Below are 14,802 nucleotides of genomic sequence, written 5' to 3'. Positions count from 1 at the left end.
TCTTAGTAAGGGCTGTTTCGGTGGAATGCAGAGGACGGAATCCAGATTGAAGTGGATCCAAAGCAGTTACTAGAAAGAAAGTCAAGACAGCGAGAGTAGACCGCCCGCTCCAGGATCTTTGAAACAGACGGCAACAAAGAGACAGGTCGGTAGTTAGACAGAGATAGCCTATCAAGAGTAGGTTTCTTGAGAATGGGAGAGACTGTAGCATGTTTAAAAGCAGAAGGAAAGGAACCAGAAGACAGAGAAAGATTAATAATATGAAGCAAGGAAGGGAGGATAGCAGGAATAAGATTAATAAAGACACGAGAAGGAATCGGATCACGAGAACAAGTGGAAGGCTTCGAAGAGCGCAGTATTGTAGACCGTTCATCCGCTGAGACCGAAGGAAACGCAGAGAAATTTGCAGGAGGAACTGACAGATGAGGAACAGGAACTGGAAGAGGAGCAGAGCTGGCCAGATCAGAGCGGATAGTTTGGATTTTAGCATTGAAAAAAGAGGCAAAGTTATTAGCAGACAGAGAGGCGGGGAGAGATGGCGGATTAGGCTTCAGAAGAGAATTGAAGGATGCAAAGAGCCGCTGGGGATGCCTAGCATTTGACTGGATCAGCGTTGAGTAGTACTGCTGTTTGGCCAATGAAATGGCAGAAGAGAAAGAGGAGAGTCCGCCCTGTCCCTGGTCTTACGCCAAAGGCGTTCAGCTGCCCGGGAACAAGAGCGAAGGTAGCGGAGGAAAGAGGTGAGCCACGGTTGGGGTTGAGAAGGGCAAACTATCCGAGTTGTAGATGGAGCAAGACCCTATTATCTGCCGGTGGGGGGGGGGGGAGGGGAATGCTTGAAAATGTTGCATTATTTACCCATTATGTAATGACCTATCAAAGACCGGGAGCAACACCCAGAGGCATGGTGGAATAGTCAGCAGGGAGATTAGTACTGTCTATTATACTAGCAGGCTGTTTTGCACAATGTAAGAGTACTAGTTTGTCTGGAGAATGTCATGATGTTTTTGTATGGTTTGTGGTTGTTTTATGCCAATAAAGGTACATTGATTGATTGATGAGAATAGGTTTCAGCATATTGGCAGCATTTCCATCGTTTTTTGAAGTGAAGTCAGACAATGTTTCCATCAGAAGCTCTTTCCACACGACAGGCATTTAAAATGTTGGCTTGGCATGTCTTCTTTGATGTGAAATAAGCTGCCCACTCTTCCTGAAGCACTTTCCACACTCCATACATTTAAAAGGTTTCTCCACTAAGTGGATTCTATGATGTATAGTAAGGTGATGGCCAGAACGGAACCTTTTCCCACACTCCATGCATTTAAATGGCTTCTCTCCAGTGTGAGTTTTTTGGTGGGAAGTAAGGTGATGACTCCGACGGAAGGTCTTTCCGCACTCCAGGCATCTAAACGATTTCTCTCCAGTGTGAATTCTTTGATGTCTAGTAAGGTCACACTTCTGAATGAAGTTCTTCCCACATTCCTGGCATTTAAATGGTTTCTCTCCTGTGTGGCTTCTTTTGTGTACAGTAAGTTGCTCGGACCAACGGAAACTCTTCCCACACTCCAGGCATTTATACGGTTTCTCTTCAGCGTGAATTCTTTGATGGGAAGTAAGGTGACACTTCAGACTGAAGCTCTTCCCACACTCCAGGCATTCAAATGGTTTCTCCACTGTGTGAGTTCTTTCATGTACAGTAAGGGATGAGCGTTGACTGAAGCTCTTCCCACATTCCAAACATTTAAATGGTTTCTCTCCTGTGTGGGTTCGACTATGTTTAGTCAGATCAGAACTCCAATAGAAGCTCTTTCCACACTCCAAGCATTGATAGGGTTTCTCTCCTGTGTGCATTCTTTGATGTGAAGTAAGTATATCACCCCGACTGAAGCTCTTCCCACACTCCAGGCATTTAAATGGCTTCTCCCCTGTGTGCATTCTTTGATGAGCAGTAAGGTGATGACTCCGTGGGAAGCTCGCTCCACACTCCATGCATTGATACGGTTTCTCCCCTGTATGAATCCTCTGATGGCAAGCCAGGTTGCTACTCCGACTGAATGCCTTTCCACACTCCAGACATGTAAATGGTTTCTCCATTGTGTGAATTCTGCAATGCAAAGTAAGCTCTCCCCTTGAACTGAAGCAGTTTCCACATTCCAGACATTTAAAAGGTTTCTGCCCTGTGTGACGTCTGTGATGGGAGTTAAGGCGACTACGCGTACTGAAGCTCTTTCCACACTCAAGGCATTTAAACGGTTTCTCCCCTGTGTGAATTCTGCGATGTACTGCAAGATCTCCACTCTGACGGAAGCATGCCCCACATTCCAGACATTTAAAAGGCTTCTCCCCTGTGTGAATTCTTTGATGTGAAGTAAGTACATGACCCGAACTGAAGCTCTTCCCACACTCCAGGCATTTAAATGGCTTCTCCCCTGTGTGAGTTCTTAAGTGTAGCGTAAGACTTCCACTCTGACTGAAGCTCTTTCCACACTCCAGGCATTTAAATGGCTTCTCCCCTGTGTGAGTTCTTAAGTGTAGCGTAAGACTTCCACTCCGACTGAATCTCTTTCCACACTCCAAACATTTAAAGGGTTTCTTTCCTGTGCTCGTTTCCCAATAGTTAGCAAGTTCTGACTTATGAGCAAGCTTTTCCCCATTATCAGGTTTATTGGTCCTTCCTGACGTTTTTCCATGAACTGGTATTTCATGGAAGTCACCATCCAGACAAGCAATGGATTTATTCCTCTGCTTCTTTCTAAGCTTGCCCTTCTGCTTCTTCATTCTATGCCGATTCCCGAAATTCTTTGCCACATCTGATACTTTATCGCTTTCCCTTTCATTTGCTACCTCACACACATTCCCTGCATAATTAAAGAGAGAAACAGAAAGTGAGTGCCAAGAAGAAACAGACTTTCAAATCAAGGACCCAGCCGGGTCAACTGCTGTGGAGAACTTCAGAACGGAAATGGGATCTCTGGCTGCACAGGCCTTCAAAGACTCGGTGGCCAGGCCGGTCCACTCACAAACTAGGCCCTAACCACTGACTTGATATTCACCGCCATTCAAAGGGAGAAAAGTGTTTAGCCAGGACAGTCATGATGGGCTCCCAGAGCTGGTTGAGGCGCTCTTGGATACGGCGTTAGACAGCCTTAGGACTTTGGTCCTGAGGGACATCATCATCCACATGGAAATTGCCTTAACAGGACCAGCTCGGGACGTGATGGTCACCATGTGGGTGTCTCAGTTTGTCATCAGCCCAACACACAGGGCAGGGCAATCCCTTTGCTTCAGGGAATAAGCGGAATGCTCTCAATATTGGGGGTGGAAATCACACTGTTCTCATGGTCAGTTCACTTCCAGGTGACGTTTGATCCCACAGTACCACTCCCTCTCTGTGCAATGGGGGGGGGCACATTAAGATGGTCTGCACCCAAACACTCATGGACTCTGAAGGATTCCTGAGTGCTCTAGGGGAATTTCCAGCACCAGAGCCAGCAATGCTGTCGAGGCCCTGGTTGCTCTGTGGAATAGAGAGATGTGATGTGCCATGGTGGACACGTTCGCTCCTGAATGCCGTCTTCAGCACCAGGGAGTCCTGAGGGGCCCCTGGTTCAGCTGAGAGCTCCAGGCAGTGAAACGTGGGTAGGAAGAGAACAGCAGCGCAAGCCGTGAAAGACCCATCATGAAAATGACTGAGCATGCAGAAGAGCGCATAATCTTGCCCACTGCATAGCAGGGCTTTCTCAAGTAGCTGTCCGGTTCAGCTTTTCCAGTGGCTCTGGGGATAAGATCAATTTGTTGTTGTTATTTAATTAATTTAGTTTGAGTTGCAATCCAGCTTTCAGGCTAAGATACAGAATAAAAGCAAACAAACAATACAATCAATAACAAAAACCAATAATGTCTTTTTTAAATGGCATTTTCAAAATCAAAGTACACTGATTTTGAAAAAGACTACACACATGAATGTTTATTCCAAATTATTATTTAATTAATTTAGTTTATGAGTTGCAATCCAGTTTTCAGGCTGAGCTAATGCTAAAAGAAGAGTTGCTTCTCTTAAGATGCAGCAGTACACATATCGTGAAGCCAGTACCTGGGACCAAACTCCACACACAGCCTCTCCTAATTGGGAGGCACCCGATCCACCATCAAAACCCTGCGCATTTACTTCAGAGGAGCAAAAATCCCAGGTGGCCCCAAAAGGCAGCGATGCCTAGAAAAGTTTGGCGGTTTGTAGGATTGGGACCAAACGTCATAGCCTGCCACCTCTACACTGCTGGTTTGTTGGCTTTAAGGTGTTCCTGAGCACTAAGCCAGCCAGGAGCAAAGCAGCAGCTGTTTTGACCACTCTTGTCGCACAGCTGCTGCAGTCATCCAAAAGAACCCATGGTGACCGCCACACAACACGATAACCCACAATGGACTAATTAACCCACTCTGCAGACCGTGGGGTATCAAAGTGGGTTATTTTGGCCCAATAAGCCATCATGGGTTTAAAAAAACTCCCACCAGACAACGTGACAACCCATGAGTGGATTTGTTAAAGGCTATGTAAATATAAATTGACATTGTTTTTACTATTCTTTTATTAGAAGTAGAAACATGGAAATCTTGTATGTTATGTTAAAGTTGGTGTTTACTTTAAAAGTTGCTTTTAAAAATGTGGAATTCTAACGTAGATAACCCCTTTGACCTTGCTTGTCTATAAGATATTATTCTTACTTTCAATTTGTTTGATTGATTGATAGGTCCTGAAGAAGGAGACATTCAAGAGGCAGCTGGACAACCATCTGTCAGGGATGCTTTAGGGTGGATTCCTGCATTGAGCAGGGGGTTGGACTCAATGGCCTTGTAGGCCCCTTCCAACTCTGCTATTCTATGATTCTATGATCTCCGAAGAGTACGATAAAATTTTCTTCTCTTTTTTTGAGTTTGCCTCCTCTTTGTTGCTGGGCTAATTAAGCCATCATGCCTAAATTGACTCATTCTGTTTTCAGGGATCAAGTTCAGGTTTTGAAGCCTGCAGATGTGGACAAGACGCTTCCATCTGGCCACCCCACCTCTGCCCGTGCCCTTCACGGCTTGTACAAGCTACTTAGGGGTTTGGATGGGTGGATCAGGGGAGTGATGAAGGCACCCTTGCATGAGGGAAGAGGTCCCTGCAGCCTTGAAGAGGGAAGAGGTCCGGCCACTCCTGAGAAAACTCTCCCTGGAGCTGGAGAGCTATACTAACCCTTGTATGGTCACAAATACCCCATTTCTGAGCAATGTGCTAAAAAAGGTGGTGGCGAACCAGCTGCAGGCAGCACCGACCCCCTGGGTCTCCAGACCCTCTTCCATTCAGGCGCTAGAAAATGTGGTATGTTTTATGTGCCTCTTGAAAATGTCTTTGTTCTGTTCTTTGCATTGCTTTATGGTTATTTTAGCGGAAATTGTTTTGACTAATGATCTGAATTGGGGGCTATTAATTTAGAATCTGAGATTGCCCAAGTGGAAAACTGCAAAGGGTTAAATTCTGGGCTGAGGGAGGGGAAGGTTTGGTCCCATTTGGGAGGGGAAAGGTTGCTAACTAAAATGTTAGATAAAACGTATGGCCACAGTCAGGACGTTGTATGCTTACAGGAAGAACTCTCTCCCTGTAGTGCGGAAAATCAATCTACTGCAGCTGAGAGGGAGCTAAAAGATCAAGGGCCCCAATCCACCCCCAATGACTGCTACCTCAGAGGAAAAACCTGAAGCGTTAACTAATGAAACCCTCTCACAGGGTGTGACTGTTAAGGATCAAAATGAAAACGTCCAAGAGATACTATTGCGTCCAGTTCTGGGCTCCACTATTCAAGAAGGACGCAGACAAGCTGGAGCGTGTTCAGAGGAGGGCAACCAGGATGATCAGGGGTCTGGAAACAAAGCCCTATGAAGAGAGACTGAAAGAACTGGGAATGTTTAGCCTGGAGAAGAGAAGATTGAAGGGAGACATGATAGCAGTCTTCAAATACTTAAAAGGTTGTCACACAGAGGAGGGCCAGGATCTCTTCTCGATCCTCCCAGAGTGCAGGACATGGAATAACAGGCTCAAGTTAAAGGAAGCCAGATTCCAGCTGGACATCAGGAAAAACTTCCTGACTGTTAGAGCAGTACGACAATGGAATCAGTTACCTAGGGAGGTTGTGGGCTCTCCCACACTAGAGGCCTTCAAGAGGCAGCTGGACAAGCATTTGTCAGGGGGATGCTTTAGTGTGGATTCCTGCATTGAACAGGGGGTTGGATTCGATGGCCTTGTAGGCCCATTCCAACCCTGCTATTCTATGATTCTATCTAAATTCTGCTTTCTGAATGGGGAGATGTTCACAAAGATCTTGCAAGAAATAGAAAGCTTAAAGCAAGACATAAGGGGACTGAAAACTCAAAACCTCTCTCATCTCACACTATTGCCCCGCTCGTGCTCTTCGCTCCTCTGATGCCATGTTTCTCGCCTGCCCAAGGGCCTCTACTTCCCTTGCTCGGCTCCGTCCATTTTCTTCTGCTGCCCCTTACGCCTGGAACGCTCTTCCAGAACATTTGAGAACTACAAGTTCAACCGCAGCTTTTAAAGCTCAACTAAAAACTTTTCTTTTTCCTAAAGCTTTTAAAACTTGATGTTGTGCAGACTTTATACTGTTAGTTTTACCCTACCCTGTGCCTGCTTACCCTACCCTGTGCCTGTTTGCATTCTCTTCCCCTCCTTATTGTTTTACTATGATTTTATTAGATTGTAAGCCTATGTGGCAGAGTCTTGCTATTTACTGTTTTACTCTGTACAGCACCATGTACATTGATGGCGCTATATAAATAAATAATAATAATAATAATGGGATTTTGACAGCTCTAATCAGCCTTGAAATATTAACAGTAAATCAAGAACTAATACCTCAGGAGAAGGCAGAATTAAATTCCAACTTGGAGCTATCAACTAATGAAGTCTCCTCCTGTTATAACGAAATTGCACTTCTGTCACCCCATCTGGACACCATAGCTAAGGAGTTGGGGATGCAAGCAGACACTTTGGATAGGAGTGATCGTGAGGAGCATAAAAGGTGTGGGAAGAGGAAGCAAAACAACAGGCTAGGCCAAAGCAAGAAACCCTCAATAGGGAAGAGAAAGGTAGGGCGGAAGAAAGGGGTCAAGAAATGCTTAAGGAATGAGACGGGGAACAGGCATGAGAAAAGGGCAAGCCAAAAGAAGAAAATAAAAGGGCTGAATTATAGTCCCCTCTTCAAAATACCGAAGGCCAGACAGGATAATAACGAGAGCAGAAATAAGAGCAGACAGAGTAAGGTTCGGAAAGGGGAAGAGATACAAACAGAGGGCGGTGGGGAAAAGATCAACATGGCCCAAAATAACATACACCAAGGAGAATCTCCAGCTGTAGCAGGTACAGACAAATACATTCCACCCAGTAAGGATTGTTCCTTGCAAAGGGACACATGTTCCCCCGGAAAGCTCGATAATACTAAGGCCACCTGTATGGCCAGCTTTGGAGTTGACATTAAGCAAGATTGAACTGCATTATGAGAATGCTCAGATCATCTTAGGAGGCGATTTAAATGCCTGAGTAGGACAAACAAATGCAGAATTTTCAAAACAACTAGATATGCACTTTGAAAATGATTTTTTCCTGGAAAGGAACGTGCGAGATAAGAAAATAAATAAGAATGGCAAGAACCTTATATCCTTAGCATATAAACATTCCATGTTGATGCTGAATGGTAGCCCAGTGGATGTGTCAAACGGACAATACACCTATCTTTCACCAAGAGGGGGCAGTGTTGTGGACTATTTTTTAATCTCGCCTAGGTTATTTTGGAATGTTAAAAGCTTCTCAGTAGAAGACGGTCCGGAGAGTGATCACTATCCTATTAAATTAGTGATGCAATCGCAAGCCCAGGAAAAAAGGACTTCTCCAATTGGGTTGGCCTCCAACGGCTGCAGACGGATAAAATGGTCAGACTTGCTAAGCGCCAAGATGGAACACCTGCTACACGGGCCTGTGCTGACGGAACTTAAAATTGTAGCAGGAAGGTTGGAGTCCACGGAGGGCTACCATTTGATTGCAGAACTTTTGAAACCACATCTCGTGTAAGTTTGGCGGCCCCTAAACCACGGAGTGCAAATTGGTTTGATAAAGATCGTAGAATAATGAAAAGAGACGTAATGAGATCTACTAGAATGGCCAGAAGGACGAACACAAATACGGCCCTTAAAAGCTTGGTGAAGAAAAAATTAACATATAAAGCCCTACTGAGGAGGAAGAAGGCAGCGTATTATATAAGGCAAAAGTGGGATGACTTTGGCCAAGCGGCAAATCAGAAGAACGAGGGGAAATTCTGGAACATGGTTCACTCTGGCTTATATACCAGGTTGCATTTGGAAACACAAATCCCGGCAATAACGTGGCAACATCATTTTGAGAGGATTTTCTTTGGTCCTGAGGAATATAAAGGTTGGCCAAACAAAGACCTCCCTGTCAAACAAAGCCATCGAGATTAGCAGCCTACTGAATAAGCTAACAGAGGGGAAGGCCCCAGGTGAAGACATGCTCCCTCCTGAACTATTTAAATTCAATGCTAACTGGTGGGCTCCAATTCTAGCAAAATTGTTTTCTTAAATTAACCTAACAGGTAATATCCCTGACGGATGGCATTCTAGTATTATTGTTCCTATATATAAAAAGGGGGAGAAAACTGATCCCAATAACTATAGACCCATCAGTCTATTGGGCATAGTGTCAAAAGGTTACAGTAGGTTTCTTCTGGATAAGTTACAAAATTGGGCTGAGGAAAATGATATCCTGGCCAAAGAGCAGGCTGGGTATAGGCAGGGAAGGAGCACAATAGAGCGTTGTTTTGTCTTAAATCATTTGATCCACAAATACCGGACGCTGACCGTTACATCCCACAAAAACCATATAACACCGGGAATTGCCTATACGCTTCCGGTGGGACCTCAAGGTGCTGGCAATGACCTTTAAAGCCCTAAACGGCTTGGGACCTCGATACTTGAGGGAGCGCCTCTCCCTATATCTGCCTGCCAGAGACTTGAGGTCTGTTGGAGGAGCCCTCCTCTGAGTTCCATCAATGCGAGAGATACACTATAGTGGGACGTGGGAGAGGGCTTTCTCTGTGGTGGCCCCACGGATGTGGAATGCCCTCCCCTTGGAGGCCCGACTGGTGCCGCCACTGGCTTCATTTTGGCACCAGGTTAAGCCATGGCTTTTTAAAAAAGCCTTTGATGGCTAAATTCACCAAGCCGCCATATAGTTTCAATTGTTTTAATTGGTTTTCACTGTTTTAAAATTTTGTACTGGTTTTAGATTAATGGTTTGATTTGTTTTTATTTATTGCTTTTTGTTTGTATGATTTACCTGTACACTGCCCTGAGTTTCTTGTGAAATAGGGTGGGATATAAATGTTATCAAGTAAGAATAACAACAACAACACTGCCTTTATACAAAAGCCACGAGACTTGAAATACTGTGTGCCGTTCTGGTCATGCCTAAAAGAAAATATTGTATAGCTGGAAGAAGTACAGAAAAAGGCAGCTAAAATGATCAAGAGCATGTTACCTAGGAGGGAAGGTCACAACAGCTGGGATTGTTTAGTTTGGGGGGAAATGAGGCTAAGGGGAGACCTGATAGTTAAATTATGGCATTCACTAGCACAAGATGTAGTGATGACCTGGGATGGCTTTAAAAAGGAGTTGGATAAATTCCTGGAGGTGAAGGCTATCAGGGGCTACTAATCCTGATGGCTAGGTGCTACGTCCTGGATCACAGGCCGTAATCATATGTACACCATTTGCTGAGGAACACAGGCAGGAAGGTGCTATTTCATTCACGACCTGCTTTTGGATTTCCCATTTGGCCACAGTGTGAACAGAGCACTGGACTAGATGGACCCTTGGTCTGATCCAGTACATCTCTTCATTATTTCTTATGAAGTAAAACACCATCAAAAACCCAGCACAAGGCCCTTCCTGAGTTGTCCTGTTCTCACCCCGCTCCCTCCTAACATCTGTCAGTCAAGGCAACAGGATCTTACCCAAGGAAGCCGAGAGATTCCCATCGTTTTCCTCCATGACTTTCCTTTGGCCTGGATCCAGCACAAACCCACTCCTCCAGGGTGAAATGTCCGGGACCCTCCTTCAAGGACACCAGGAGCTGAAAGAAAGAGGAGGCATTCCTCATGGCAAAACAGTCAGGGAAGCAGATGGAAGGTTCATTTTCATATGGATGGATTTACAGGATTCACATACCACCTTTCAACCACATTTCTAGGATAGTTGGAATACATCAGAGTGAAATCCCCTCATACAAAAGCCTGCAATCAAACATAAGAACGCAGCTGGAAAAGCAGCCATTAAACTAGTTTGTTTCCTGTCAAAAGCTGCCTGAATTTCCTGTCTGTGTCTGCCCTCCATCTCTCCATCCTGGAGTTTGCTGCAAAACAAAATTCCACTTTGAACCCACCAGGTCCTTCCCAGTCCCTGGCTTGTTTTATGTATGTGTATGTATGTATGTATGTATGTATGTATTTAAAATAATTTTTAGGGTGCCTTGAAGGGTAGAGGCCTTTTGCAACATCCTCTGAAACGTGCCCCCCGCCCCGGTCTAGCGCTGCAGATTCACCCATGTTAACCCTTAATGGCGGAGCGCACAAGTTAAAGCAGCTGCAGGTTTTTGGGAGGGAGGGAAAAGCAACCCCCCCTTTGCAGTTTAACACCATTATTTACCCGCCCCCTGCCATAATGAAACCCGCAAGTCCCATCACCAGATCCCCACCCCACTCAGGATCCCTTGAACCCCTCCAAGGCAGGAGCAGTGCCTTTTGAAAAGCACCCTGTTATATTCACAGTCACACGAGCGGAAATGGTGCCTGTGTTCAGGGGCAGAGGCTCCAACTCCAAGAACAGAGCGAGGCCTCAATGCTATTCGACTCTTGCCCCTCTTGCCCTAGATTTCCTCCCTGCCCCACACATGGCATTTCAATCCCCTCCGGGCCCCCTTCCCCTGTCTTCCCCCTCCTCTTGCCGCCCCTCACTTCTGGCAACCACCGCCTCGTGCCCTCCTGCCCCCCGTTTCTGCCACCCCCCAGCCTGGGCCCACCGCCCTCCCCACCTCCCTCCCTGCACTCACGCAGGACGAAGCAAGCGCCCTTCTGCCACCCTCCTGCTTCCTCCCCACGGAGCCCGGTTTCGCGGCAGGAAGGAGCTGCAGGGGCTGCGGGCAGGTGGGGGCAGCCTGAAAGGTTCGGGGGTCCTGAGCAGAGAGGGGGAGACGAGCCCCGAAGTGCCCCCAGCCCCCGCCCCCGCTGCATCCAGGAGGGGAGACGCCAGAGCCTGGTTTCGCGCCTAAGAAGGGAGGGAGGGACGGACCGAGGGGCCAGGAAGCAGGAAATGGCTCCGTTTCCTTCATTGACTCAAAATTACTTCTGCGCCGCCTCGAAGGGTCGATCCCTTCCGCAAAAGATTCCCCCCAAGGCTTTCCTAAGTGGCTCCCCTCCTACCCAAGCCCAATATGGGACAGCGGATTCAGTCAGAGGTCGAAGCAGCTGCAGGTTTCTGGAAAGGAGAGAAACGGCAAAGCCCCCGTGCAGAGGGACGCTGCGCTCTGCCCGCCCGGACTTCTGCCCCGCCGCCTCCCCAAAAGCCCATCTTGAACTCACCAGAAGAGCCCTTTTCGCCACGGAGCCAGCGTCAGCCTGGGACTACAAGCCCGGGAGGGGAGAGGGAGGCAGGAACTGGCTTTCGCGACACTCACGCCAGACGAAGGAAGGAGGCGAAACTTCTGCCACCCTCCTGCTTCTCCCCCGCTGAGCCCGGTGTCACGGCAGGAAGGGGCTGCAGGGGCTGCGGGCGGGAGGGGGCAGCCTGAAAGGTTCGGGGGTCCTGAGCAGAGAGTGGGAGAAGAGCCCTGAAAGGCCCCCGGCCGCTCTCCGCTGCATCCAGGGCAGGAAACGCCAGAGTTTGGTTTCGTGCCTAAGAAGGGTGGGAGAAGGGGCGGGGAAGACGCGAATGGCTCCGTTTCCTTTATTGACTCGGAGTGACTTCTGCGCCGCCTCGAAGGGTCCCTTCAGGCAAAAGATCCTCCTAAGTGCCGCCCCCCGCCCCCCCCATATAGGGCGGCGGATTCAGTCGTTAACCCTCGTTGGAGCTCAGAGGTTGAAGCAGCAGCAGGTTTCCAGGAAGGAAAAGCAAAACCCCTGCAGAGAAACTTAACCATCAGGACTAAGTAGCTTTGAAAAGCCTGCTCCTCAGAGGATTTATCCAAACCTCTTTTGAGCCATCCAAATCGGTGACCATCACCACCACATCTTGTGGTAGTAGGCTGACCCTATGAAAAGGAGGACCGGGCTCCTGTATCTTTAACAGTTGCATAGAAAAGGGAATTTCAGCAGGTGTCATTTGTGTATACATATCACACCTGGTGAAATTTCCTCTTCATCGCAATAGTTAAAAGCTGCAGGAACTATATGTGACCAGATTTCAAAGAGGGCAGGGCACCTGCAGCTTTAACTGTTGCGATGAAGAGGGAATTTCACCAGGTTCCCCATATATACAAATGACACCTGCTGAAATTCCCTTTTCAATACAACTGTTAAAGATACAGGAGCCCTGTCCTCCTTTTCATAGGGTCAGCCTATCACTGTGGTAGTGAATTACACTGTTTAAGTATGTGCTTTTATCTGTCCTGAATCTCCCAAACAGCTTCATGAGATGACCTCATTGGGTTCTAGTATTATGGGAGAGGCAGAAAAATGTCTCCCTTGAGCACTGACAGAAGCTTTTCCCACATTCCAGACATTTAAATTGAATCCCTCCTGTGTGAGCTTGAGTAAGTTTGTTCAGATCAGCACTCCAATAGAACCTCTTCCCACACTCCCAACTATTCGTGGTATACAAATACAATAAATAATTATGGTTTCTCCCGTGTGCATTCTTTGATGTGAAGTAAGTGTGCATCACTCCGTCCGAAGCTCTCTCCACACTCCCAAGCATTTAAATGATTTCTCCCGTGTGAATTCTGTGATGAGAGGTAAGGCTATAACACACACCTAAGCCCTTATTACACACGAGGCATTTAAATGATTTCTCCTTTGATGTACCAGAACATCCCCACCCCGACTGAAAGACTTCCCATTTTCCAGACGTTTAAAAGGTTTCTCCTGTGTGAATTCTTTGATGGGAGGTAAGCACTCTGAAACTCTTTCCACTTTATTTATTTATTTACAATATTTATATACCGCTCCTTATCTAAAATAGATTACAAAGTGGTGCACTTAGGGATAAACAGTAAAAAGAAAGATTAAAACAGCAAATTAAAATTGATTCAATTTTTTTTAGAAAGGACCAATAAAAACAGTGGCCTTTCAATTGAAGGCTTCTTGAAATAGACTTGTGTCAGGAGGCACCGTCAGCAGCCTAGTGTTGGCATCTGACTGACCTCCAGGGGCAGGGTGCTCCAAAGAGAGAGACCACCACACTAAAGGCTCTTCTCCTGGTGGTTTCAAATCGGGCCAATGGTCCATGTGAAACCAACAGAAGCATGACCTCAGGGACCAGCCATGTTGGAAAGGGAGAAGGCATCCTGGTCCCATGTAGGGCTTTGTATGCTAGTACCAAAACCTTAAAACTCCCCTGGTAACCTATAGGCAACCAGTGCTGTTCCCTCAGCAGCAAGTTATATGCTGAAAAGCAGCTCCTGACAACAGCCGAGCTGCTGCGTTCTGCACTAGCTCCAGCTTCTGGAGCAGCCTTAAGGGCAGCCCCACATAGAGCCCATTGCAGTGATCTAGTCTTGAGGTTACCATTTAAAAGGTTTCTCCCCTATGTGACTTTTGGGTGTATAGTAAGTTGATGGACCCTATGGAAGCTCTTCCCACACTCTAGGAATTTAAATGTTTTCTCTTCAGTATGAATTCTTTGATGGGAAGTAAGTCTACTCTTTCACAAATGGTTTCTCCATTGTTTGGATTCTGCGATGCATAAAAAGGTCTCCACTTCTACTGGAGCTCATTCCACACTACAGACACTTAAAGAGCTTTCTCCCCTGTGTGAATTCTTTGATGGGAGGTAAGTTGACCAGGCTGACGAAAGCTCTTTCCACACTCCAGGCATTTAAAAGGTTTCTCCCCTGTGTGACTTCTTTGATGGGAGGTAAGATTTCCACTGTCACTGAAGCTCTTTCCACACTCCAGACATTTAAAAGGTTTCTCCCCTGTGTGACTTCTTTGATGGGAGGTAAGTTGACCAGTCCGAATGAAACTCATTCCACACTCCAGACATTTATGTGGTTTCAACCCTGTGTGAATTTTTTGATGGAAGATCAGGTGGCCACGTGTCCGAAACTTTGTCCCACACTCGGTGCAGTTAAATGGTTTCTACTTTGTATGGATTCTTCGATGTATAGTAACGTCTCGGAAGCTCTTTCCACATTCCAGACATTTAAAAGCTTTCTCCTCTCTGTGAATAGCTTGATGGATTGTAAGGCTTTGACGCAGACCAAAGCTCTTCCCACACTTCAGACATTTAAATGGTTTCTCCCCTGAGTGAATTATTTTATGGTAGGTAAGATTTCCACTCTGACTGAAGCTCTTTCCACACTTCAGGCATTTAAAGGGTTTCTCCCGTGTGACTTCTTTGGTGCACTGTAAGGCAATTTCTCCGACTGAAGCTCTTTCCACACTCCAGACATTTAAAGGGTTTCTCCCCTGTATCAATTCTTTGGTGCACTGTAAGGCAATATCTCCGACTGAAGCTTTCTGTGTT

At 46.5% G+C, this 14,802-nt stretch overlaps 1 protein-coding gene across 1 annotated transcript; it reads right to left on the bottom strand.

The window, feature by feature from the left end:
* Positions 1 to 756: 756 nt before the first annotated feature.
* LOC134396380 (gastrula zinc finger protein XlCGF57.1-like) lies at positions 757 to 11,246 on the bottom strand. The gene is made up of 3 exons (XM_063122861.1): positions 11,171 to 11,246; positions 10,077 to 10,195; positions 757 to 2,858 (listed from the first exon to the last, which is right to left on the bottom strand). The coding sequence occupies exons 2-3, from the start codon at positions 10,111 to 10,113 to the stop codon at positions 1,156 to 1,158; spliced, it is 1,740 nt and encodes a 579-aa protein (XP_062978931.1). The 5' UTR covers positions 10,114 to 10,195; positions 11,171 to 11,246; the 3' UTR covers positions 757 to 1,155.
* Positions 11,247 to 14,802: the final 3,556 nt, after the last annotated feature.

Source organism: Elgaria multicarinata, chromosome 3, assembly GCF_023053635.1.
Source record: "Elgaria multicarinata webbii isolate HBS135686 ecotype San Diego chromosome 3, rElgMul1.1.pri, whole genome shotgun sequence".
Taxonomy (NCBI): domain Eukaryota; kingdom Metazoa; phylum Chordata; class Lepidosauria; order Squamata; family Anguidae; genus Elgaria; species Elgaria multicarinata.
The sequence above is the reverse complement of the archived record's forward strand: the minus strand, read 5'-3'. Positions and strand labels throughout refer to the sequence as shown.

Excerpts from the sequence above, each read along its gene's own strand:
- LOC134396380 (XM_063122861.1), bottom strand. The coding sequence starts at position 10,113 with ATGGAGGAAAACGATGGGAATCTCTCGGCTTCCTTGG. Across the intron at positions 2,859-10,076 it reads GAATCTCTCGGCTTCCTTGG|GGAATGTGTGTGAGGTAGCA; the intron begins GTAAGATCCTGT and ends TTAATTATGCAG.